The sequence below is a fragment of the Aphelocoma coerulescens genome (assembly GCF_041296385.1).
Source record: "Aphelocoma coerulescens isolate FSJ_1873_10779 chromosome Z unlocalized genomic scaffold, UR_Acoe_1.0 ChrZ, whole genome shotgun sequence".
NCBI classification, from domain to species: Eukaryota; Metazoa; Chordata; class Aves; order Passeriformes; family Corvidae; genus Aphelocoma; species Aphelocoma coerulescens.
Window position 1 is genome coordinate 25,007,338 of NW_027184085.1, and position 25,684 is coordinate 25,033,021.

The 25,684-nt window shown below is 41.3% G+C and overlaps 1 protein-coding gene across 11 annotated transcripts in view; it reads right to left on the minus strand.

The window, feature by feature from the left end:
* Positions 1 to 7,441: 7,441 nt before the first annotated feature.
* ARHGEF28 (Rho guanine nucleotide exchange factor 28) overlaps positions 7,442 to 25,684 on the minus strand; it is a 118,191-nt gene continuing 99,948 nt past the window's right edge. For 10 of the 11 annotated variants that reach the window (XM_069002243.1, XM_069002247.1, XM_069002245.1 and 7 more), the window contains 2 exons: positions 24,997 to 25,306; positions 7,442 to 8,514 (listed from right to left, as the gene is read on the minus strand). In XM_069002243.1, coding sequence (XP_068858344.1) covers positions 8,354 to 8,514; positions 24,997 to 25,306 — 471 coding nt within the window. In that variant the 3' untranslated portion in view covers positions 7,442 to 8,353. The remainder of the gene's footprint in view (positions 8,515 to 24,996; positions 25,307 to 25,684) is intronic. The other variant, XM_069002246.1, reaches the window with a different exon arrangement.

Here is a 25,684-nt window from a genome sequence, read left to right on the forward strand (position 1 = left end):
TGGAGTCCCTGCCAGCTCATGGGGTTTTTAGTGCATGAGACTCAAACACAGTCCTGCTTGTAGGACAAGCAGAAGTAACCAATCATTTACCAATAAACTAAACTTCTTCCCCACCTTTTAGTGGTTCCATATCTTGTCCTTGAAAGTTGTTATCCTGATCCCTTTGAAGAATTATGCTGTAAATAAAATGAGAACAGCTGGAGTCAGGATTAGAAATTGAACTTCTGCTGTGCAAATTGTGATTTCCAGTAAAACAGTTGATGCACCCTACCGTCTGTCAATAATTACTTTGTGTGAAATGTCCTTCAGTGCTCAGCATTTATTTTATGTGCCAAGAGAGGTTTCCCAAGGCTGCAAGCCATCTCTCTCACAGCCTGCACACAACCATTCAGCTTCAAGATAGGCACTGAAGGGATGAGAGCCCTTCAGGGTGTGACCTGAGCGATGCACAGGTTATCCCAGGGCCCCACCACTCTGCTGTGTGGCAAAGCAGGGTTGAACATGCAGCCAGCTCCCAGCATGACCTGTGGCATCAGCTTCAGTGACACCAAATGGCTTGCTCCCCCCACAGCTAGGTTTTCCAGATTAGTGAGCTGCCAGCACCTTTGAACTAATATCCATGTACAAGCTGGAACCCTTCCCTCAGCACCCATCGTTCCTCTTAGGGGCCATTAGAGGAATATGCCTTTTAGCTTACCTGAAACATTAACAAGCATCTGTAGTTTCTGAGGGAATCATCCACTCACAGTCCATAGATAGCCACAAGCACGCTTTGCCTCCTGTACCCTTGAGTTCATGTTACCACTTGAGTTCACTGTTACCACTTCATGGTAACAAGTTCTGCACTGCCAGACACAGAAAAATACCAACCACACCCTCTAGTCTGGGGCTGTAGATGTTTACTAAGAACTTTAAGGAAAATTATTGTGATAAATCTTCCTACAGAAAGCCTTGGCAGCAACTGGAAGGTAGTCTGATGTGTTTAAGACATCTTCCATGGCATTCAACAGCAGCAGTAGCATTTCCTATGGTTCATGACTTACAGCCCAGACATTCTGCATGGCTGTATTCTAAATATCAAATGAAGGTCATATGAGGCAAGGACATCATTTCCATGGTAGAATAGCATTTTCAAATCATCTGGAAGAAGGAAGGGAATCTTAATCACAGATTCAGCTCTGTGCCAGCTTTTTCTGTTCATAGGACATCTAAGGAGTACTGCCAGATATCAAAGTAAATCATTAATTTGATGTATGCTTCAAAGGAAGTCACACCTTAGCTTTGTACTCTCTGAGTCCTTCCTTTACCTGCAGCGCTGTCACTGTCTGGCCGGGACTCAGATACAAGCTGTTTTGATAACATGCAAGTATCAGGCACATGGAGATAATTTTATGAAGGCTGTGCCACCTTGTCAGTTTACCTGGTGGCCAGACATGGGTTTAAAATTAGACTAAATCTGGTCATTTGGGACTTTGTGAGGGAAAGCAACATCAGCAGACAGGCGATTTCACTCTTAATGTTTTCATTTTCACTGACAATTTGAATATGTCACTCTGAAAACTTGCTCCTTAATTATAAGCTGGAAAGAAACCCCAGGGGATAAGGATAGTTACCCTCCGCCAACTGAAAGCAGGAGATGCTCAGTCAGGGCCATTAAAGTTATTTTTGTCCACTTGGCTGCTTTATATTTGGGACTGACCTATAATGACTTGTTTTAGTATTCATTCAGCAATGCTAGGACAACTGTGTGCATGCAGGAAATGTGGACAGTTTTCATTTCAGATGAGACATTGCTTACTTTAACTAGGGGCAACACCAATTTTTCACATTTCTTGCACTACTCAAAGGGAGCATGAGTGGGTTCACAGCTTGGCCTGAGCATCTTCAATGAGCTGGACACAGGGAATGCAGACATCCTGTTTGTTCACTTGCATGGGAAAGCTGGGGCTCCCACTGATCTTCCCAAACTGTCTTCAGTTCATGCAATTGTTTATCCACATCAGTCTTTGTTTTAGCAGTGGTAACCGGTGTGAGTGGAAGGTTCATGCCTCTGCATAGCTCTTGTAGTATGGCTTGGCAATTTTACAGAAATCTGATAAGAGATTCCCCTTGGGTCTGTTAAGCCTCCACAGTTGTTTGAACTTGCATGCTTCACTGTCCCTTTTGTAAATACCTGGTCCTTGCTCTCCCTGGCACTGGAATTAAAAAATGTGGCATCTAACCAGTTCTCAAATTATTAGTCAGTTAATAAGTAGTGTGATAAACAGACTTCTTTCCTCTGAATAAAAAAGCTTATTCCATGAAGGAGCTTAGACATATCTAACTAGAGTGGACACTTCCTGCTTTCTCTACACCCAGAGCACCTTTTCCATGTTTCTTTTCTCTTCTGGTCTCTACCCAGGATTTTTCAAGACTCAAACTCAGAATTTGGCGGGTGCTACAGACCTCCCTGTGGCAGAACCTTTCCATGGAAGAGGTGGCAGCATCCTTATCTGGGCCTGAGACTGAGTGAGAAGAGGAAGAAACTTCAGCACAGATGATCCATGGAATAAGAAACATAGCTCTCTGGGAATTGGGAGCCAACTACTGAATAGAGCTGCTTCCAACACTGCTCTGCATGTCAGGGAAAAACATTGACATTTCCAGGTGAGATACTGGGATCATTTCACCTTCACAGCCCACAAAACCCTTGCAAGTTCTTCCACATCTGTGTAGCCTTTGATGATCTCCTGATGGAAGAAGCCTAGTAGATTATTGTCTGATGCACTTTTTCAGGCAAAGGGCTGGATTGATGACAACACTTTAGAATAATGCTAGCAAGGTTATCCTTTGAGGGTTTTCCTTTATATTGAAGAAATGAAACAATTTTGACATCAGCCTGCCATATGGAGCCTTTATGCAAAATTCAAGCCACTGAATTCAGGCCACCCTCACAGACTTACCTCAGAATTTTGCAGCAAGACAGAAAAACATTTTTGGAGGTGTTGGGGTCTAGGAGTTCTCCTAGTTTTTTTCTGTTAAAGGAATTTTCCCATTGCGTGTTGCTAGGGGGACAAATTGCTGGGTACTTAAGAAAAACAAAAGAGCTAGCCACTGAGTAAGGGGTGCATCTGGCTACTCTTTTGTTTCACCTGGGTGTGCGGACAGTTGGTCCCCAGCATTTGGACAGAGAGGGAGGCTGTTTCTTCGGCCGCTTTGTCCTTCTGCCAGAGAAACCCCAGGATCCCAAGCTCGCCTTCCCTGCCCCGCTGGGAGCCAGGCTGTGGCAGCCCTGCCCCTGCTGTTGCTTCGAGCCTTTGCTATGTTGTAGCCGTGCTCGCCCTGCCTGCCCAGACCTCCAGGGGGTTTCCCATTTGAACACACCTCATCTGCCACCCAGGATTTGTGCTCGTCCCTGCTGCTCCAGCCTGCTGTTCCCGAGGGTCTGGCCGGACACCGGGATCAGCTGCCCAGGGGTTTGTGAAGCTCCTTTGTCCCATCCCTTCCCGGGATCCCAGGGCCCCAGTGCCGCGTGCTCCCCGAGCTCGCTCCGGAGCGCCCCCTGCAGCCGCGGGGGAACCATCGCACCTGCCCTGCTCACCGGGAGCCGCCAGCGCCCCTGCCGGCTGCGAGCGGAACTGCACCCGAGGGGAAAGGGCCCGACAGCCGAGAAGGCTGGGACTGGGTTTGGGATTGTTTGCTGGTACTGCCATGGTTATTGCTGTTTGTTTGCCTTGTTATACACATATAGATATATAATAGTAAAGAACTGTTATTCCTATTTTCTGTATCTTTGCCTAAAAGCCTCTTGATTTCAAAATTATAATAACTGGGAGGGAAGGGGGGTCACATCTGCCATTCCAAGGGAGGCTCCTGCCTTCCTTAGCAGACACCTGTCTATCAAACCAAGATAGGAGGTTAGCTTGTAGCTGTCCTTATGACTAAGATTATCAAAAATACTCATAGCTACTTCTGTATTGCTCCTATATACAAATCTTTATTAGGGATGAGAAAACGACAAATGTATCCATTTGCCTTGGAAAAATGGCAGAAATCAACTGCAGTTCCACAATTCTGTAAGAAAGAGCAGACATCCAACCTGTTTCAGTATGCTAATGCCCCACAACCTGTGCTGTTTCTACTTCTGTACTGTAAACTGGGTACAGTGAAGGTTTTGGATGGGAAGGATTTGGGGCTGGAATTCCTGTCAAACAGAATATTCATGAGAAGCTATCCAAACAGTCACACTATTTCCCCATTTTGCCATCAAATGCATAAGGAAAACTGCCTCATCTGCAACTCTCCATTGCTTTCAAAATTCAGCCTGAGGAAGTTATACATCTTACTTACCATAACACAATCTCTTTTTCTTTGGATGAACTTCATCACATGATAAAAATGCTTTTAGCAGCAATATGGCACATTACAAAATTGGCACCTACTTGATTAAGATGCATCAAAAACTCTTACTCACTTTTTTGAACTAAGTGGGTGGCATATAAATTAATGCAGCTAATAGGGCTTTCTAAGTAAAATTATTTGTGTTCCTTACATGGAAAACATTAACAGATTTTTTTTTTTTCAATCATTTCAGTAAACAAACATTGGGGAATTTTGCTAATAGCCTAATCTGTATTTAATTTACTAATTTGAAAATAACATGGATGACCTTTGTGAAAAATCTCTTAGAAATGCAGCTAAGTGTGTCATTTACCTCAATACTCAAACAGCATCCAAGTGAAGAATTTGCTCTATTCTGGCCTCATTCTACAAATGACTGAATGCACAAATCCAAGGGTCTGGATCCAGCACACTGTAAGATTAAGCTCTTCATTAATTTCTTCTCTACCATTACTACAGGCTTGCTGAAAAAAAAATTTGTTGCAAGTTTTCCTTAGAAGTCTTAAATTTGCTTGATATGACAACTTTACTAGCATACAACGTTAAGGTGAAAATGCTGGAAAAGTCTAGGTATTACAGTAAAGAAATCCCTTCGTTAAAAGATGGAGAAAATAATTTAAAAGAAGAAAAAACAAATAGAAAGCTCATCCCAGTGTCATAGATATTGGTAGTACAGCAACTGCTCCTTTAATTTAAACACTGAAATTAATGACTAAATTAGATTCTGAGCTTTCAGAGGCAAGATGCTTTGAGAAGCATAGCAAAAAGAAAACACAATATATAGGATGAGGGAAAAACAACAAACTTTGCAAATAAGTCCACTTCAAAATAATACAAAAAAGGTGAAAAGAATTTCTGAATATATTTTTCTAACTAAAAAAGAAGACACAGCATTAATATATGTCTGACAATAACTGAAAACATAGACTGCTAAAATAGCTGAGTCTCACTGGGACTGTGTTTAAATTCTGCTCAGTATTAAGAAATGCCTAAATAATGGACAGAGTTCAGGGGTGCATAATACATCTTGTTATAAAGAGCACCTGCCGAGACCATACTGGCCTATACTTTAAACATTTTCTACAATTAAAATACCTAAATCTAGAGGGCATCTGTTTCCTGCCTTTGCCTTTCTGAAATGCCAGAAGTTTTACTGTAAACACAGGTGAGAAAAATAAGATGCTGCCTGATTTTAAGGGACCTAAAGAATTTGCACAACAACTGAAGTCTGGGCCAGCCACTTTTCAGGTCCCAGCCCCTCAATTAAAACTGATGAGAGAAGCAGTATCCTCTCTTCCTCTCCCAGTGGCAAGATGCTTACATGGGAATTCCCACACCAGAGTGGGACAGCAGCTATCCATCCAGCAGCTTGGATTTGACAGTAACCAGTACCAGATGTTTCAGCCAAAGCATAATAAAATGCAGAGAGAGTAACTGTGGAGAAAACTGCTCATTTTTTCCCAATTTCCTGTGCGTTCCTGGGCAAGGCACATATCCTGGGACATACAGCATCCCAAGAAATTAGTCTGGCTACTTAGAAATTTGCCAAAAAGTTTTTCAGATGGCCCTGACTTCATGGCTGACTGGTGAAACAGAGAGACTGTCCTTACTGCAGGTCCCTTAAAAGAAGTTGGATCCACATTTTAATTTTAGTCTAATTGTGAAAAGTAAGGAAGGTAAAACAATTCTATAAATTCTAAAAGGGATTTTTTTTCTCTTATAAAGAGACATATTTTAAAAGTTCTGTCAGGTTAGCAGGAGTCTTGGAGGCTGGACATAGACACTGGAAACCACATCTGCAGGCACAGTTTTTCCCTGGTGGCATTTGCACACCAGTTATTGCAGCTGAGGATCACGCTGTGATCATCAAGTCAGGCGCTCAGTTGTTTCCCCAAGATACCCACTAAATAACAGCTCTGGAGTCCAGTAAGATGCAGCTCAGAAAGCTCTGCTTGTCTTGGGGTGTCTTTATGACGTGTATCCCCTATGCAGCACTCTATGCCCAGAAATGAATTTTGTGCCTTTCTGTGTCTTTAAAACTGGGTGCGAGAGAAGGGAAAAAAAAGGCAGGTGAACTTTTCAAAAGCAGTTTTGGGCTCCAAGGTCACTGCTATCTCTCTCTGTGTGCTTCTACGGGGAGAAGAGCAGAGCACCTTTCTTGCTTTTCACCCAGCTTTCAGCTCCTTTTCTCCAGAGGGAGACGGAGAGTTGAACTTTGTTTTCCCGGGACTTCAGTTCTTCCCATCTTCTCTTCTGGATTGTTTCAACATCAGAACACATCTGGAGAATTTTCCACTGAGGCCCCAGAGGTGGGCCCACACCGACCCAGCTCTGAGGAGGAGGAGAGAGACCACACCTATAGAAGGACTCTGAAATTTTCCCAGGTTTCTCTCCACAGCAAGAGTTTTTATTATTCAGCATTATTATCCTCTTCCTGTATGTTTGTTAAATAAATAGTTTTTATCTCTTTCACTTTCCTCCGAGGAAAATTTTTTTTTCCTGAACCTGGTGGGAGAGGGCAGGTTGTAACCTGCCTTCTATCAGAGGATATTTTCCTCCAAATTTGTCCAAACTGGCACATTCCCCATATTCCGGAGTATTCCCCATAGCACACCAGGCCCTGGAAGAGAATCTTCTCCATCAGAATGTCGATGTGTACGTACACATCTAAAACTCTGTGCCCTGCAGAAGATGTTGCACAACCCAAGGCTTAGGGTAAAATGGAAACCGTTGGCACCTGGGGCTTACACAGACAAATGGGCAGGAGCAATCCTATGCTCCTCTTCCCCATGACCTGGGCAGACGTGAGGCAGCCCTGATTCAGGAGCTGTGCAGCTGCATTCCTGCTGCGCCTCTGCCAATCCCATCAGACATGCCAAGCAGCAATAGGCACATCATTCGTTTTTCCAGCCGAGACACACAAACCACAGCTTTAGCTATCCTGGACCAGGAACACACATCTGCAGCTGAGCTCAGGGCAAACAAGGCCTGGAGATTTATTTTCTTTTCCTCCTGTTTTCTTATTTCTTTGGGGGATCTCACAATGAATCAAAGTTACGGGTTTGCAGAAGTGCACAGAACATTTATTCAGTTTGACAGAAGTGTACAAATTTTTCAGAAAGACAAAAGGCACAAAACAAGTGCTGGTTTCTTACTGCCTAACACACAGAGAATCCCATGAACCTGAAAGCAGAAAGCTATCTGACTTCTACATAGGAAAGCAGTGGAGTTTCAGAAGGGTTCAGTTAACTGAAGCCTACTATTTATCCCCTTTCTTTTGACCAGTGAGATGGTTTCATCTGGTAAATTTTAATGCATAAGGACACTTACTGAAATGAAATACAATTATTATACAATAACTAATTTAGTGCATCTCTGCACAGAAACTAGCAGTAGTATCAAAATGATAATAGGCTTTGGGACATGAAAAAACAATTACAATTATGCAATTATGCTCAGACCATAAAAAAACATCCCCTTCTGAGCAGTTCCTGAGCTAGAAGATAAGGAAAATGACCCAACAGCTAAGGTATTTCAGGGAAGACTATAGCCATCATTCTTACATTGCTGTCTTCTTATGTTATATCACAACTGTTAGAAGGTTACTGATACGCGCTCTGAAATCTCAAGTAGCAGACCCATCTCTCTTAGTTCATCCTTGTAAAATGAGGACTAGAGAAAATCAACACTAGCTTTCACAGTTCTTGGTGGCATCTTTACAATTTCAAAATGTTATGTCTCCCCTGCTACTCATTGCTTCTTGCAAAGCATTTGAAATCATGTCATAAATTAAAGATTATACAACAAGGCTTCAAAATAACTTACTTGCTATATTTATCATGGGGAAAATTTTGCATTTAAGATTAAATACTACCCTTAAAGCCAGAAGGTCATACAGAAAACAACTACAGATATTTAGAAAAGCAAACACAGTTATCTTTCCAAAGTGCTACTGAGATTAGAAAACAAGTCATCAGAGGTAAACAATCTCCTCCTCTACTCTGGCTCCACTTTCTGCATCCTGCAGGTTCTCAGGCTGGTGGTTCAGCTGCAGTTTGTCTACCTGTGGTGACTGGATGGACCCCTGGTTTGGAACACTTGTCTGGGGACCATGGGTCTGTGATGCATTCAGATCTGTAATACACAAGAGAAGGACATGTGACAATGCATTTTGTGCCATGCCCATGCCATTAAAAAGAGCAAATTCTGACTTTTTCACTAGCACCATTTTCTCGTTTGCTGCATCTGTCTAGAAAGGAAAACACTACCCTAGAACAAATTCTACTACAGCCTAGTATAGAGGGCACCTTACCCAAATTTAGTGAAAATAATAATAATAATAATAATAATAATAATAATAATAATAATAATAATAATAATTAGCCATACTTTACTAACCAGATACACAATGATGGAAAGACATAAATGAGGTCAGAACTGAGCTGGAGAGAAACACACAGCATATAATCAGTACCCTTAGTAATAAAACAGTTGTAACATTAATACCGTTTTCATCATTACACACAATTTTATTTGTAAGCCTTCCTTTTACGGATGAAAAAGAATCAACTGAGTAAACCCAGTTAAAAGTCTATATGGCTGTAACTTGTATTCAGCTTTTTCTGCCAAGTTTATCTGTCCTTATTTGCACAAACTACCTACTCTGTTCTTGTCTTGATCCTTTTGGTGTGGTGTGAAGAGAAACACTTACACCCAAGCACTAGAACATTATTTCACAAGGATCTTAATTTGTTACCTTTCCAATTTTCTCCCACAAATGCAGAGAATCAGGTACTTGTTTTCCAGCATTGCACAATGAAGACTTTTGTGATGATCCATGTATAGCTTAAAAAACCAAAACAACATGACTACAGTTGAGTTTTATCCCTAGTCAGCATACTGTAGCACTTGAGCCCTCAGGAGCTGCATCTCAGTAGCTGGCTTTTCTACATCTGTATTTCTTCAAAGCAGTTTTACCATAAAAACGAGCTACTTGACAAAGAATGTCTTCCTTATGCATAGTGATGAGAAAGATCTGTAATGGATATGCTGCAATACTTTTCACTGTAATCTTAGCCTGACCAACTCTTCTATTACATCAGGAGGGTTAAATTTTCATAAAGGACTCTGCAGAAAGAAGGGAAGCTTGGAACCCCTTGCACAGCATGGTCATGCCAGAAGCACACAAACTGAGAACTGGGGTTCTTTGAGCCTTGATCATTCATACAGAGCTGAAGAGACATTTCATGCTTGCTCTGGTCCCTCCTCACATGTATGTGCAATGAAAATCTATTACAAAGGAACTATTTGGGGTTTTACACACCATGTCACTTAACTGGGGGCAATTCATAATGACACCTGCCCACATTTGGCATTCCCCTAACACATGTGACTTTCACCAGTCCTGTTCACAGAGGCAGGAGTTCAAGGCAAGACAAGCTTGCTGGCACCATGAAAATCCTAGGCTCTCTGGCTGCTCCCTGGCATGGGGTGTGTGGAGCAGTGTGGGGTGATTATGCAACGGGCATGTGGGAACACATCAAATCACAGCCTCTGCCTTCAGCATCTTCTCCTCTTTGATACTCACACAGCTGGGGGGAGCAAACAGGCTTTGGGGCTGCAGCTTCCAGCATAATGTTATTCTTGCTGCCAAGACTGCAGGGTCCATGGCAGGGGCAAGGTATTTATAAACAAGCTTAGTCATAGTGGGATGACACAGAATGTTACAAAATTTAGTCTCCAGTTGTCTTTCTTTTACTGTTTTATACTGGATTAAGTTTCAGTCTTGAAAATCCAGAGTAAGTCTTGATTGCAGATGAGTTATTTGCAATATGTAGCACAGCAGGACTTGACTCCCTAACTTAGTTGAACAGCCCTGATTTTTAAAGATGAGGTCTGCATTTATTTCTTTCTGACAGTCATATTAGAAAAATATTACAATTTTCAGCCCACAGAGGAAAGCAAAAATATGTCTGCCTGTCTTTATGAAAACTGGATACATTTGGTTTGTTTATTTATTAAAAGAGCCCTACTAGCAGAAGTTTCTCAGGTTCTAAACACTTACATTTTGGGGTAATTTTACCCACATTAATATTCCTTTTAAGTCCTGTGAGTCTATTCGCATTACCAAAGTAATGCGCATAAGAATACCAGAGAGTAAACACTTATTTGAAAGATCTGTTTCCAAAGTATGAAGTACATAATTGGAGAAGCCTAATTACAAATTTGAAAATACACAGAAAATTAAGAGAAACACCTTACATGCAGTTATTTTCCATCATCAAAACTAAACAGTAATTGCTTCACCAATTAAAACAGTAGCTGTTTCCAAACCATTTCTCATTAACTGTTACAACTATAAGCAGCAGAGCTGAGCAGTGGAAACTGTCAGCATTCTGGGAAAATAAATCAGATTCTGTCACTATCAAAATAAATTATTTATCACTAGTTTACCTGCTTTTTTATTCTTTTGGGGTTTTTTGTCTAAATATTTTGCATCTGGAAAACCTGAACAGCAGGAGAGCACCCTGGAGGTGAAAGCTCAGCTGCTGCTGGGGTGGCAAGTGGCTTCAGGCTGGAAAGGTTGTGCTTAATCCAACTGAGGATAGAAGGGGCTGGTTTTGGATGCACTTCAGGTGGCACTCAACACAGACTCTGCCTAATAAAAGCACAATGTGTCCCCAAGGCCAACACACTCAGCTTGCCATCGGGGAGGGTGGCCGCTGTCTCTCCGCCTGGTGCCATGCTGGAAGCAGCTGAGCCAGGAGACCAGCTGGTATCACAGGCGGCAGCATGATGTGCCCCAAGAGCAGATGCATGTGAAGTGTGGAAGAAGTGCTAGAAATAGTAACAACAGTTTCAGGTGAAGGGAGAGTGGGAAAAGTGGACCGAACTGCCAGTCAGCCTTGGTTCTTGTAATGTAGAACAGTGACAGCAGCCAAGAAGCACCCCCTGAGCTCTCTGGTACAGCATGGGGAAACGAGTTACCCTTATCACCAAGCAGGAGAAAGGTGGGAGGAATTTAAATGCTCTCCCAAAACAGGGAGGAAATTTCTGAAACCAGACTTGAAAACATCAGCTGCTGTCTACTAAAGAACTCTGAGATTTGAGGATGCTCAGTAAAAATAAAAAATGAAAACAAACTGATTATTTGTGCAGACAGCAAGGCAAAGGGGCTGCTGCCAGAAAGTGCCATGCAAGAAGCTCTCCCATGCTCCCCTGGCAGCTGGGGCACCCACGAGAGCTCCCCAGTCCCTCTCCAGGCCCATTCTCTGCTGCACTGAAGCAAATGTCAGAATTCACTACGGATCAAGACTCAGGTAGGTACGGACCATTGGCCTTTCATGAGCCTCCTTCAATGTGATTGTAATTCACGTGTCGACATCAGCCATAAAATGAGTTCCATGTTATTCCCTTTGTTTAAATTCAGCGTGCACTTATATTTTTTTCTGCTCCCCTCCAAGCTACCGAGGGATGCTCCCTCTGGAGGCTGTGTTTGGCTCAACAGCGCGCCCACCAGACTAGCACTCATCACCAGCACCCAGCAAAAGCCGGGTATGGCTCCTGCCCACACCACACCCTTCCTGCCCGGGCTGGGCTCTGCCTGCTGCCTTGCTCCCACACCCTCGCACAGAAAGGACAAACAAAAGGACTGTACCTGGCCGTAGCCATCCACTTGCTCATTTACACTGTTTTTGTTTCACAGTTAGTTAAGTGCAGAAAATACTCCCTGAGTATTTCTAAAACTTTAACAGAACTGAGCTGTAGCTCAGGTCCTTCCACAGACTACTCTGACACAGCTTTCTGCTTCCTCCGACTTCTGCACCAGCCAAGAGCTGTCAGCATCTCTCTGAACCCTGGACCCCAAAATTTATGTGCAAACTGAAACCCCCTTTACCTCACTTATATAAAATATATTTCTCCTACGATATTCCAGGTAACTTCTTCCTTAAGAGCAGCCAGATCTGCAGCTGCATAATGGATACCCTAGGCAACAGGGAACAGCAGACCAGAGAAATCCATTTTCAATGTTGGGCTGGTCAAACACCCAAGGCAAAAGGGGTGTGCTTCAGGCTGGTGACCAAATGTTAGGTAATCTGTGACAGCACTTCAGCCTTTTGGGGACATGTAGCCTGTTCAGCCAGCCTCAGCACAAAATACCCTTAAAGTACAGCTTTTACTCCTTTTTATCTCAGCTAAGACCATTTCATTAAATAAAGAAATCCCAGGAATTACCTGCAGTCTTCCCCACCAATTTTTGCAAAAGGAGTTGGAGGCTATTTCTAACAAATTATTGACCCAATCGCAAATTGTCTTATTCAAACAAATACTATCAAAGTCAACACTAAAATTAGAATTTTTTCCCCATTTTCCTTGAGTTTAGGTCTGGTACAATGAGGACAAGCATCAGGAAACTGCAGAGAGGCACTCTACTCTTCCCATACTTTTTTAGACTACCTCAATATACCAACAATGGCAGGCCTGTCGTATGTGGGATCAGTTCTCAAGGGAGTTTATAAGAGGACCTCAGTTTTCCAAGCAGGGTCAGGGTCCACACTGTGAGAAACAACAGCTCCTGGCTAAAAACATGGTACTGTTGTAGGGAAAGGGGAAAAAAAAAAAAAAAAGTAGCATTCTGCATCCTTACTACCCTACCTTTTGCACAGCACTAAGAGACAGGATTAGTAGTATCTCACAAACTGCTGAGAAGGTGAAGGACAAAGGAATGGTATTTGCAGGAATCTGAAATCAATACATATCAAAACAAAGCCCACGTACCTGGGGGTGCAGGGGATACAAAAGCCAAGTAAACAACTCATTAGTCACACTGATTCTCGCCTCTTGTCTGTTGTCATAGAATGTAAGCACTTCCACATCAAATAAATGCCAGAGATTTTCTCCTTCACCCCCCTCACCCCTCCTCTCCCTCACCCAGGTTCACAGCTCTTAACGTAAGCCTGGAGTGCCCACAGTGACGATTATGGGAAGGACAGGAGAACATTATCAAGGCACTAGGAAACACTCCAGGCAAAAAACCTCTCAAGTCTCTGTGTTTTGAACAGAAAACCCTTAGTGTTTCTCCTTCAGCTCTGACCCTGGTTTCACAGCATCACAGGATAATTCAAGTTGGAAGGGATCTCAGAAGGCCTCAGATTCAAACTCCTCCTTAAAGCTGGGTTAGCTCTGAGGTCAGGCCAGGCTGGATACTTTTACTTCTTAGCTGTTTCTAAAAAGGAAAAAGGAAGGGGGGGAAAATAAAAGGCGGGGGGGTTGGGGGGGGGGGGGGGGAAGGGGAGGGGATGGAAGGAACACACCACACGGATTTTGCAGACAATTACCTTGCTGTGACTTTCCAAGATCTGTCACACTGACCCTCTTCACAAAATAGAAGTGCATTAAATGAAGACTTATTTATGCCACTTTTAGCAACAAATATGTTAAAGAGTCTCAAACCCACTAATCTTCTGAAATAATAAATAGAGTTAGGTTTTGGTTTTACATGTACCTATAATAACTGGTACCAAGTTCATCTGGACTGACAGCTGACACATCAGCTTCAGGCCACAGCTATTTGAAATGGCAGAGCTGCTCTATTTAATCCCCATACTGGCACTCATGCATAATGCAAAGCACAAGCAGACACCTAAAAAACAGCGCTAAGTCTACCCGGTCTGGGATATTCAAAGGAATTCAAGGGAACAGGCTCTCATTTGCCATTACAGTTCAATAACAAACAACAGCCTAACTCCCATGGGCTCCACTGAAAGTCCCCACTGGCAAATCCCACAGCACCTCTTTGTCTCTAATGATGCTCCCAGTGGTTTCCATGCAGATTCATTAGCAATAGACAGCCGATTACCCAGGGAATTCCAGGCACCCCAGCCTGTCTTCCTTTCCTCACCGTGAAAGACACCATGACCAGTTTTGATTGCTTTTTTTTTAATGCCTACTAAGACTTGCCCAAATTGTGATGGATTTTCCATACTGCAGGTTCAATTGTTTATAGCTGGTGGAAGAAAGGGAACACCATGCCGCAGCACTGTGTGCCTGGAACACCACAGCATTACCCTTGAACGACCAAGATACTGCTGCTACCGTTTTAGAGCAGAACACTTGCTATAGAAAAGTCACATGTAATCCTTGAAGATTTGAGGACAACTCCCAGCAGTTTCATTGGTAGTTGAGATCCCACATACCATCAACAAATTAGGCCCTTTGCACCTCAATAAAGCTGATTCACAGCAGGAACTGAATTTGGTATTGGGTCTCAAAAAAACATTGAGAAAAATATTTTGACCCTACAGCTATCAAGGAAAGAGGAGCCTAATCCGTTTCCCAGCTGACTGAATAAGGCAAGAAAATCAGTCTGGGAATTGTAATGCTGTTATTTACTTTTGACCAGCCCAACCCTGTGAAAAAGCAGCAGCTGCATTTCTTAGACAAACAAGCACCTTCATTAATAAAAGATCTTTACACAAAAAGCAGATGAGGAATTATTTCATAAGAGATCCTGCACTAATTAGTCTTAGCAGCTTTTGGTGCATTTTTTATTACAATACAGAGAACAGAAAGAATTCCGTCTATGATGAATAAGGTCTGCAACATAACTCTTCTCTACATCTGTACTCTGGATTTTTGATCATGGTAAAATTACTGGGAATGCCATTATTCTGCATGTTTCTGCTCTTTGTGTAGTTGTTGGCTTAGGTAAAACAATGCAGTTCTGTTTTCAGGTTCTGCCTCATAATTCTTCAGAGAAGTTTGGTCTAGACAATTTGGACCAAATTCTTGGCTAACACAAAATACACATTTATTCCACCGAAATGGCATTTATCATAAAATTCCGACTCATTCTTGTCTTAAAGCTCCAAGTTTTGGAGTAATGTGATGATGCAGTCATCTTTCTTTTACTAAGACCCAGTAAACATACTATTTCTAACACTGGTGTTTACCAAAGAAAATATTTCAACACCAACTCAAGCTCAGACACTGACAGTGTCTCTTTAACACCAAATTCATAGCATGATGATTAAAATTGATTAGTTTGATTAAAATTTTAACCTAGTTACATGGCTATGTTATCAGTTGCATTGGTTTTTAAAGCACAAGGGTTCTAAGCTATTTTTGGCATGCTGTTTTTCTAATGCAAATCAGTAAGAGAGACTTAAAAATAGGTCTGACTTGAAATCATAACTTGTCTGTGCATTAAATACCCACAGTCTCACCTTGGCAGGGCAGACTACCTCACAGCTGTCTGCTTCTGCTTAATATTAATTTATTTAGGTATGAATTCCCTATTAAACTGTCTTTGTGCTAAGCTTTGAAGCTTTAGATGGTCAATTACAGACAAACACGTGGTCCAACAGGTATTCTACTAACAACGAACACATGTTTTATTGACCTACTTCTTTTCCAGCTCATTAAACACAGCTGCACTCAAATGATCAAGAGGAAAGAACCATAAAACTCCAAGAACACCCTTCCTACACAGGATTATAAGGAACGTGACCAGCTGCTGCCGCGGGGCCGCTGCCCCACCCAGGGCAGCAGCACACCCACACAGGGCACCTCTCCAGGGGCAGGGCAGCTCGCCTGCCCACTGACAGCAGCAGTGGGGAAGCATGGGAAACCCCCACAGCCTCCTCTTTTGGGTGTCCAGTGTGGGTGTGAATGAAGTGGGCTGCAACCACTTCCTCCTAGCCCATCATCTGCAGAAGCCGTTTGGCCAGCAGGCTGAAGCCAAAACAAACTGCGATCAGTAGGGAACACTCCTGCTTGAATGTTTGATGGAGAAACAGAAACCCCACAAAGGTACAGACCCAAACTTCCAAGGACTCAAGGGACAATGAACCAGCTCCCCTTTCTGCTGCTGGCCAGCACGTCCCCACACTTCCCTCACCCACTGTCCCAATTTGCACCCTGAAGATAAAACACTGTATTGAGGCTTTATCTCCTTCCCTCTTGAAAAGAGAAACAGTTAGCATTAACCCTGAAAAAACAGTCTCTGGAACATGAAGTCATTCCCTTTGAAACAAAAGGGGACATTTACACATCAAAACTCTTCTTTTGAGCTGTTACCACAGACAGATGTTAGTGTGTTGATTAACTCTGCCTCATATTTTATGGACACTCTTTGGTTGTGGGTTGTTTTGCTGGTTTTTTTTTCACTTTGAAATAAACATGAAATCAAAGACCTTGGTAAAAAATCAGTTTAGTCCCCAGTATTTGGCCAGTCTTTCAGGTGCAACATAAAGAAGTGTGCTCTGGACTTTGGCAACCATTTTCTTGCGTAGCAGAAGAGTATAGCTCTGTTACAAAAGCCAAAAGGGGGAGGTAATTTATAAAACGCTCAAGTCTCCTCCTAAGCACTTTGGTTTTATAGGGTAATTTGCCAGCAACAGACCAGATCCACCACTTCTTACTCATAAAAGCTGCTGAGATCAAAACTCAAAGAGAGTAGCAGAAGAACACTAAGTCAATATACAGAATTGCTGCAGAAGAAAAAATCAGGCAGAGCACCTGTTTCAAATCAATTACATGCTAATCTTACCCTTTAATAGAAGCTGCTGCTGTTGATTAATACAGGAAAAAATACAGGCTTTACTACAAGAGTGAGCATCTGAGAGAAGCCTCTTATCTCAGAGTCACAAAGATACTTGTTCTCTCTTGAGCTCAAAACTGAGGGAAATATTCACTAATTTTTGATTGCAGTTTGAGTATTAGCACAGCCATTTCTATTTATTTCTTGCAGGAAGTATATGTGCTGATGTTTTCTTCTTGGAGTCCTTGAAAAAATCAAGAAAAAACTGGAAAGTTCCACATTTCTCAAATTTTGCATTGTAAGCATAGGAATTTTCAGTATGTGATTGAGTATTTTGAAATGAATGCCCTATTTAGTTGTTTGCTAAAACCTCTGTGAACATGTAACTGCTATAAAAACAGTTTGCATAAAAGGTAAAGGAAAAATTGTACATCAAAGCCATAAAACCCTACAATTATTAAATAAGCATGTGCCGCCATCCCTTCAGCCAAGTGCTTTCCATGAGTGCATAGAAAGCACTTGGATGCACTTTCCTTACTTCTGCTCCTGCTTCTCCCTGCTATGAGCAACACTGGTCTTACCCTTAAGCCCAAATTCATCACCTCCTCCTTCTACCTCACCTTTACTACAAGTTTTAAAATACCCGCCTGTATTCATTTTCACTTTCAGATCTAAACTGCCTGTGTTTAATGCAGGAGCTTTCTTCAGACCTGCATCCCCTCCCCAATGGCACTGTGCTTCAGTGGCAAGTTGCTCTGCACAGAAGACAGCTTCCCTGCAGTTTTCCTGTCAGCAACAACTATCCTTCAATTTTCAAGTTCAATTACTAAAGAGAAAAAAAATCTCTTTTCATCCTTGCCAAATACACTGCTTTCCCTGTCTGCCATATATTCTCTATCATGGAATATATTCAATGATTTTTCAAGTACAGGGGTTTGATTTTTTGTACAACAGACCTTAAACAAATACAGAAAAATAATATCTATTTTTTATCATTTATGTCCCAGTTCTAGATCAGACTTCCAAGGAACACTCAAGGAATCTCAGCAGGTGAGTGTTGGAAGTCTTCCAATTTGATTAAACTAAAACCAACTTCCACACCAGCACCAAGGCTCCTCCTCTCTGCCAAACTAAAACTTTACACCCAAAAGAACATCTTCAATAGCCTCTGGCAAGGGAGCAAAAGACAGACAATCTACCCCCATGTCTCAATTAATATTTAACAGCAGATGACGCTGAGAAGGTTTCATATTACTAACGCTTCATTATTTTTGCACAACATGCTACAGGCTATTTCTTGGAATATGTACAGTATTATACTAAATAATTAAAATGAGATTGTACTTTTCAAAATAAGCCAGACAGATACACTTGGTGATTCAGCTACATGATTTTATAGGGTGTGTTTGCATACCCAGTATCTTGTAATATTTGGTCATCTATAAACAGCTTGTCTCAGCTATTAGGATGCATTATTTATTCACACTAGTGCATCTATTTCAGGCTGCAACTTCATTACAAAACACATACAAAATATTTTAATGTACTAAAGCAGGGCACTGTAACCAAGTCTCCACCCACACTGAGATCGCATTTCCCAAGGAAAACAAAGACCTCCCTCTTGACATCAAACAACCAGCAAGACTGTGGTTTTGTGGCTTTTTTCATGAGAGATCACCTCTTTCCCTGAAGACTTGCTAAGTCACAGCTGCACAACCCTGAGCTGGAGCTCAGGATACAACTCACTATAAAGCAGTTGTCTAGCTAAAGACCCTCTGCCCATGGTTTTCTGCTTTGAAAAGTTCTCCTTTCATCCCTCTACTTCCCTGAAACCTCTACCTACTGGAAAAACCATATCTAAGTAAAGCATAAATCTGCATAAAAGGGAGATCATCCACAAGATTCCGATTTCATTGATGCCACTAATTCTGCTGATCCCACAAACCACTGCATTGAAGCTGGTGGAACCACAAATGTGAGAAAAATGAGGAAGATTTAGCCATCATCCTATGGCTGCTTAAGAAGTCTGCAGACAATGAAAGCCTGAGTGTGGTGTGCAGATTTACACCAATACCAGTGGTACCTCAAAAGGGGCAGGCAATCTCTTTACTCCATTCATAACCTTAAAGATGTGCACAATTTTAAACTTCCCCCCACAAATTAATGAACTCTAAAGAAGATTATATTAGAAGGAATAAAATCAGACAGGCATTACACAGGATAAGCATTACTTACATTAATGTACAAGATAAAACCAGAAAATCATTAGCTGCCTTAATTAAAAGGTTATGTAATAGTGCTGCATCTACTGTGGTTATTTTCAGAAATGAGGAAAGTGTTTTGAGATGAGAAGATCACTAACAGAACAACAAAACCTGAGTGCTACAGAGGTGAAAATCAAGTGTTACTCGAAATATACTAATTGCAGATGACATATAATGGCATATTTTTCACTTTGGTATCACACTGCCATGTGATTTAGTCCCTTTTGCCATTTGCTTTAAACAAACCGCAGCATTATTCCCAAGAGGAAAAAAAATACTTCCTCTCTAATTCATTTCCACCAAGTATCTCAGAGACACTGATGTCTTTCAGCAGAGCATGAAACTCAGTGTTTTGTGGGATGGAGAAGAAGCAGATTTGCTGTTGTCTGTTGCAGAGTTAAAAGCAAGAGCTTAATTGTTCTGATAAATCAATGAAATTTTGAACTTGGAAGATGCTGGTGCTGATGCTGCTCAACTTCGTATTCTTATCTATTTCCATTTAATTTTTTTCTCATAGCTTACAATGAGCACTGAATGGGCTCTGTGCTCCCCTGTGTAGCCATCCACACTAAGAGTAGAAGGGATATGTTGAATACCCCTCAAAAAAAGCAATTTAAAATTGTTCTCAATGTGGCATCTACTCAATTAAAAAAGATTAAAAATTTAAAGTAGCTCAATATGTCACACCTGCTCAGGAAGCTCCCCAACAAACTGGGAGCTCCATGGGTCATATCATCCTTCACTTTTTAAAGATTTCCCTCTTTCCCTCTTCCCAAGTGAAAGAAAAACAGAAAGAATTTGCTCACTGTGTGGGACAGTGAAAAAAATGGCGCTATTAAAAATATTATTAAACATACCAGAAAAAAATTAAAATAGGTTGACAGACATCTTCACATGCAATTCTGCAGGTGGTAAGGGGCTGGCCTGTCACTGACTCCAAAGGATGCTGTTATAAAGTGTGTGCTGTATGGGACACAGTTATGTTCCAGCTCAGATGGGACAGATGTACTCAGGAGTCCTTTCAGCAACAATAATATAAAAATTTACTCACAACAGTCACATATGCAGAACTGTGGTGACTTTTTGGGGGGGGTTGCTAATCATTATTTAACAGGTTCCAAGTGATGAAAGCAATCTTACTCAACAAAGTCCTCAGCATAGGCTCCCATTAGCCACCTCTAGCACTGGCAGCAGTAGCTATGCTATCTCAGTAAGGCCCTGAGCTACTGAGATTTGCTCCTTGCCAAAATCCAGTCTCGAGTTGTAAGCATAGACAAACAGCCTGTACCACTTCAGATGGCTTTTTAACACTGTAGTATAAAGCATATTTCACATGGTTTTTATCACACTTGCATCAGTTTTACATTGTATACCTCTCCTGACTGCAACAAATTCATCTTAACACAATTATAAGGAAGGAGCCAGGCCTATTGTTTGCAACCTCCCTGATGCAAACATGGAGCAGGTACTTTTATACAGTGTCATTAGGCCATAACTTACGTTAAGGCAGCCTTAGTGGTGGTTTAACCGCAGCCAGCAACCAAGCCCCAAGCAGCCACTTGCTCACTCTCCTACCAAAAGGATCGGGGAGAGAATTGGAAGGGTGGGAGCTGGAGAACTCATGGGTTGAGAAGAAGACAGTTCAATAGGGAAAGCAAAGGCTGTGCACACAAACAAAGCAAAACAAGGAATTCATTCACTGCTTCCATGAGCAGGCAGGTGTTCAGCCATTCCAGGAGAGCAGGGCCCCATCACACATGATGGTGACTTGGGAAGACAAAGCTCCATCCCTCCAAATGTCTTCCCCCTTCCTCCTTCATCCCCCCCTTTATGCACTGAGCATGGTGCCACAGGGTCTGGAATATCCCTTTGGTCAGTTGGGGTCACCTGTCCTGGCTCTGTCTCCTCCCAGTCTCCTAAGCACCCCCAGTCCCCTCCCCAGTGTGGCAGTACCAAAAGCAGAAACAGCCTTGGCTCTGTGCAAGCCCTGCTCAGCACTGAGACAAAAATTAACTCTACCCCAGCTGAAACCAGCACAAAGACAAAAAATGTGCTGTTCTAAATGCCATCTAAATGAACAATGGGAAACCAAAGCAAATGAATCTGATTCAAATTTTTAAGAATAGGTTCAACAGAGCAATCACTATTAGCATAATCTGCCTTAAGGAATAGGAAGGAAATTTCATATGAACTTATATGGAGTTATAGGATACTACATATTGTTTCTGGAATATTTGCTTTTTCTATTGCAAATTAATTATTTTACATCTCTAGAAACCACTTACTTTATTGAAAGCTGCTATAAATTATTTTTCCAAAATCAAAATATCTCATTTGCTTATATACATACATGTACAAATTTCTGTCCTTTAAAAATATTTAAATGACATTAGTCAAATAGAGTCCTACTTTTGCTCCCTGGGTTTGCATTTGGCTGTTTATGAAGATCACAGGTTTTCCTATGCTCCCCATAAAGATTTAAACTACATTTTTCACTGCATCACGTGTACAGATCCTTCATACTAAATGTCTGAGGTAAAACCCTCCCACAATCAAGTTTCAGCGGTTTTGCAGATCTATCACTTTTCAATTCTATTTCTGTAGCTACAAAATCTGAATAAATAAAGTTAAGGTAGCAGCAAACAATGCTGTTCACTTCAAAGTTTAAAAGAACTAAAATTGCATTGATTCCTGAAATCAAAGAGGTGAATCCATAGTTAAATCCTTAGGCATCACTTTGGGTAGTTAACCTGACATGTCAATTAAATGCAAGATTAATTCATTCAATTCTCAGTCTAGTCTGACACAAAACCTATACTTCCCCTCATTCCTAATTAGCCAAAGTACTTGTTTCTTTCATGCAGATAATTTCATAACCATTACTGTAAAGCATTAATACATTTTTCTTTCAATCATATTTTCCTCCTGTTGACTGACACACCTTTCCTAGCGAGTTTACTTATGCCAGTTTCAGCTTTGTGGGAATTTGCCTGAAGGTCTTTAGTAAAGTTCCCTCCCATATACATAAAACAATGATATATAATCATGATGTTAGCTATGTGGAGAACCTATGTCTTACCTTAGGAAATATGAATGGAAAATTATGCACTGGAGGAATGTAGCTGTTTCCATTTCTGTATATTTATGAAGCTTAATTGAATAGTACTTAACATATGGTAGAATGCAGTGTGATTAATTCCTTGGAAACTAGTTCAGATGGTGCTCCTCTTCAAATAATTTAAGGGGTTTTTTTGACAGAGCAGACTTCTTACAAAATACCTAATAATTCTGGGAAAATTAATCAAACCCAAGAAATTCCTTTTGTGTACACACAAAACTTTAACTATATATTAGGTCTGGCCATGTATGTATGTGGTACATGGCTATATGCAGTAAACCATACTCAGTATTTGTTTCTTAGTTCTAGGTTGTCTAATTATTTAAGGACGTTTTTTGAAAGATGACAAAGCTGGTCGGAAAATGCACAAAAATGCCATGAAACATTCATCCACATGAAAATATTGACAATTTCAGCTAACTTTCAAGTTCTTTCCCTCACTGCATTTCAGTTAGTTGTCCTTCAAAGTGATTGCAACTGACTATATCCTGCAGAGGTGTCAGAAAGTGGAGGCACAAGGTTGGAGATCTTCTTAAACTCTGCTAAACGCTCTGGGGAAGAAACATGCCCAAAAATACTCAAGAAAAAGGAAATCCGTTTCCTTTTACGAAATGTTTGTATTGTTCAATTTGATTGACACTGCTTTGGAACAAGCGATTTGCTTGATTTCCATGTGCAGAGAGCCCTTTGGGGAAGCTTAGCACTCTTCTCATTCCCCATTCCCTCCCTGTACGGTGGTCCTGATGCATGACAGAAACAAGTCTGAATCGTGCAGACTCGTGCACTCCATGATCAGAGCATAAAATTCTTGTCACCTTTTGAATCACAAATGCAACTGTGGAATGTGATGTCACATTTCTCTGGGGGGAGGCTTCCAGCCCTGCCTGCTCTAGCAATGCAGTGGTGGGCTTCACAGCGTCATCTGAACCATCAGAATGCTACAAGGATTTGCTTCGCTCCTTTGCATAAGGTGTCTTGTGGCACCACCCAGGCAGTAAATGCACATTTTGCCAACACGACTTGGTCAGAGAGACTTACACTGGCCTCCTGGGCAGGCTCTGTAGCCAGAGCTGGTCCCCAGGAGTGCTGGGACTGTCCCGCTGCCCTGCTACCAGGGCACGATAAGGATGTCTACGCAGGATGCATTGACACCAGCCGAACACAAAGCTGGTCCATTGTAGGTGTCTTAGAATCAGTTTATCTTAGAATCAGTGCAATTAAACCGGTACAAGCCAGTTTAATTAAAACAGATGCTCTCATGTGGGCTCAATAGAAAGTATCCTGGTTAGCTTGTATCTGTATGTTTGCCAGTGCAAGCTAAGCCACTTTTGAGAGGTTTAAACCCACATATGTGTTCCTTCTCAAATTTGCACAGGCTTAGCTAACCTATAACTAAAATGACAACCACAGTCAAACTAGAACAAGTTTCACCAGGCTACTTATTTAGGCATTTTTAGAAATATTAATCTCTTTTACTAATCAGCTTGGTTTGCTGATTGTGGTGATACAACTAGCCTGCTCTACCTTTGATTATAAAATGCTCTTTTGGCAATCCACATACCAAGGACCAGGAAGGCTGTAACAGATGCCTGCTTAATACATTACAGGGAGTACAAGGAGCAAGTTCCTTAACCACTGATATAAGACAATTAACCATTGTACCTGTGTATGTTTTCAACTCCTAATTCTGCTGCCCACTGGTCTTTGCTGTGACCCGCCTGAAGTTGGTGTGAGGACAGAAGTTATTCTGCACTGCCAACCACAGAAAAATGGGAGCTCGGGCACTGCTGCAGCATTGACATGCCATGTCTCCTGAATTTCACAACTGTGCAGAAAAACCCACCAGACTACAATCTATTACACCAAAAGTGCACCACTGCCCCCCAAGAGTTTTAGCTGTTGTGTTTTTACACCCTGCTCTCTAACTCACACTAATGAAAGAAGTTAGATCAAAACTAATATTGTGCAAAATGAGAAATAAACCCCAGACAGTTTAGTGTTTCTCCTAAGTTTTTAAGACCTTTGAGGAATTTTCAGAGCATGCAGTGCTCAGATAGGCAGCCTCTTCCACTCATTTTGGTAGCCACCATCAATAACTGCCATGCAGTCTATGTATGTTTGTGGGTTCTGATAAAATGCAAGAATAAAGAAAGGTAATGCAGTAAGAGCTACTAATGTAACTTATAGTCAAAGATTGCATTATTCGTTAAAAGTGACATAATTGTCTGTCCACAGATCTTTCAAAATATTTTCATTCCTCAATGAAGCAAGAAAAGGGTGTTTAAACACTGATTATCATTCTAAGACATTAAATCAAAAGCTATTCCAACCAGAAATCCTCAAGTAATGCACATATGTTCTAAAACAATCAATAAAATGAACTTGAAAAAGAGTGACTCCAAATCGCAAAAAAAAGGTCAAAAAGCATTGGGAAAAGATTAAGAGAAAAACACATTCTGAGTACTATTAGGCAGACACAAAAAGGAGTTTTGTAGGGTTTTTCAGTAATTTTCTGTATTTCTGTTCTGGTTATTTTCTCACCTACCATCAAAAATCTTGCAAAGAAGCATGTGATTGTTTTATCAAAATCTCTTGCTTCCACCACTACCAAGCTGTCTTTGTTCCTAGGACTATTCAGCCAGAGAGTGGCAAACTGCCTGTACCACTTCTTAATTAAATAAAGCATTAATTACCATTATTAAAGGAATCCTTGTTGCTTTTGCAGGAAAAAGACATCTGCTGGAAAGGACTAGTGGATTTCCACAGTGCACTAGTTAATGCTGGCTGACAAGAAGTGTCCATTTTGAGGTCCACCTGATTTTCACTAGTCCCTGCTTCATCAGTCCCTGCTACATTTGAGATATTCATCCCATACACACCATCCTCATAAATGAGAGAAGAATCTGATCTGTTGATTCTGCTTAGAGACACACACACTACAGCTTCATTGAAGTAGAATGCATTTTCACCATGTAAGCTGTCCAACTGATTATGTCCCATTATCTGCAGAAAGGAAAAAAAAAAAAAAAAAACAAACAAAAAACAAAACAGAGAATCGCATTTTCACCTTTGTCAAGTACCAGAATCACAGAATCACAGAATATGTCAAGTTGGAAGGGACTAATAAGAATCATGGAGTCCAATTCCCTGCTTCTCACTGTGTGAAACTAAAGTGTATAACTATGAGCATCATCCTGAAGAATCCTATACCAGGATGCATAAAATTAACTGCCAGACAGAATGGGGATTCATAGCAAATATTCATCCAATCTGCCAGAAGTTAACCTCAAAACACATTAAATTGGATGTGTGTTCAGGAATAAACAGCAATAACCTAGAAGATCTGGTCTTAGCTCACCTCAAAACAAGTAATAATTGCAA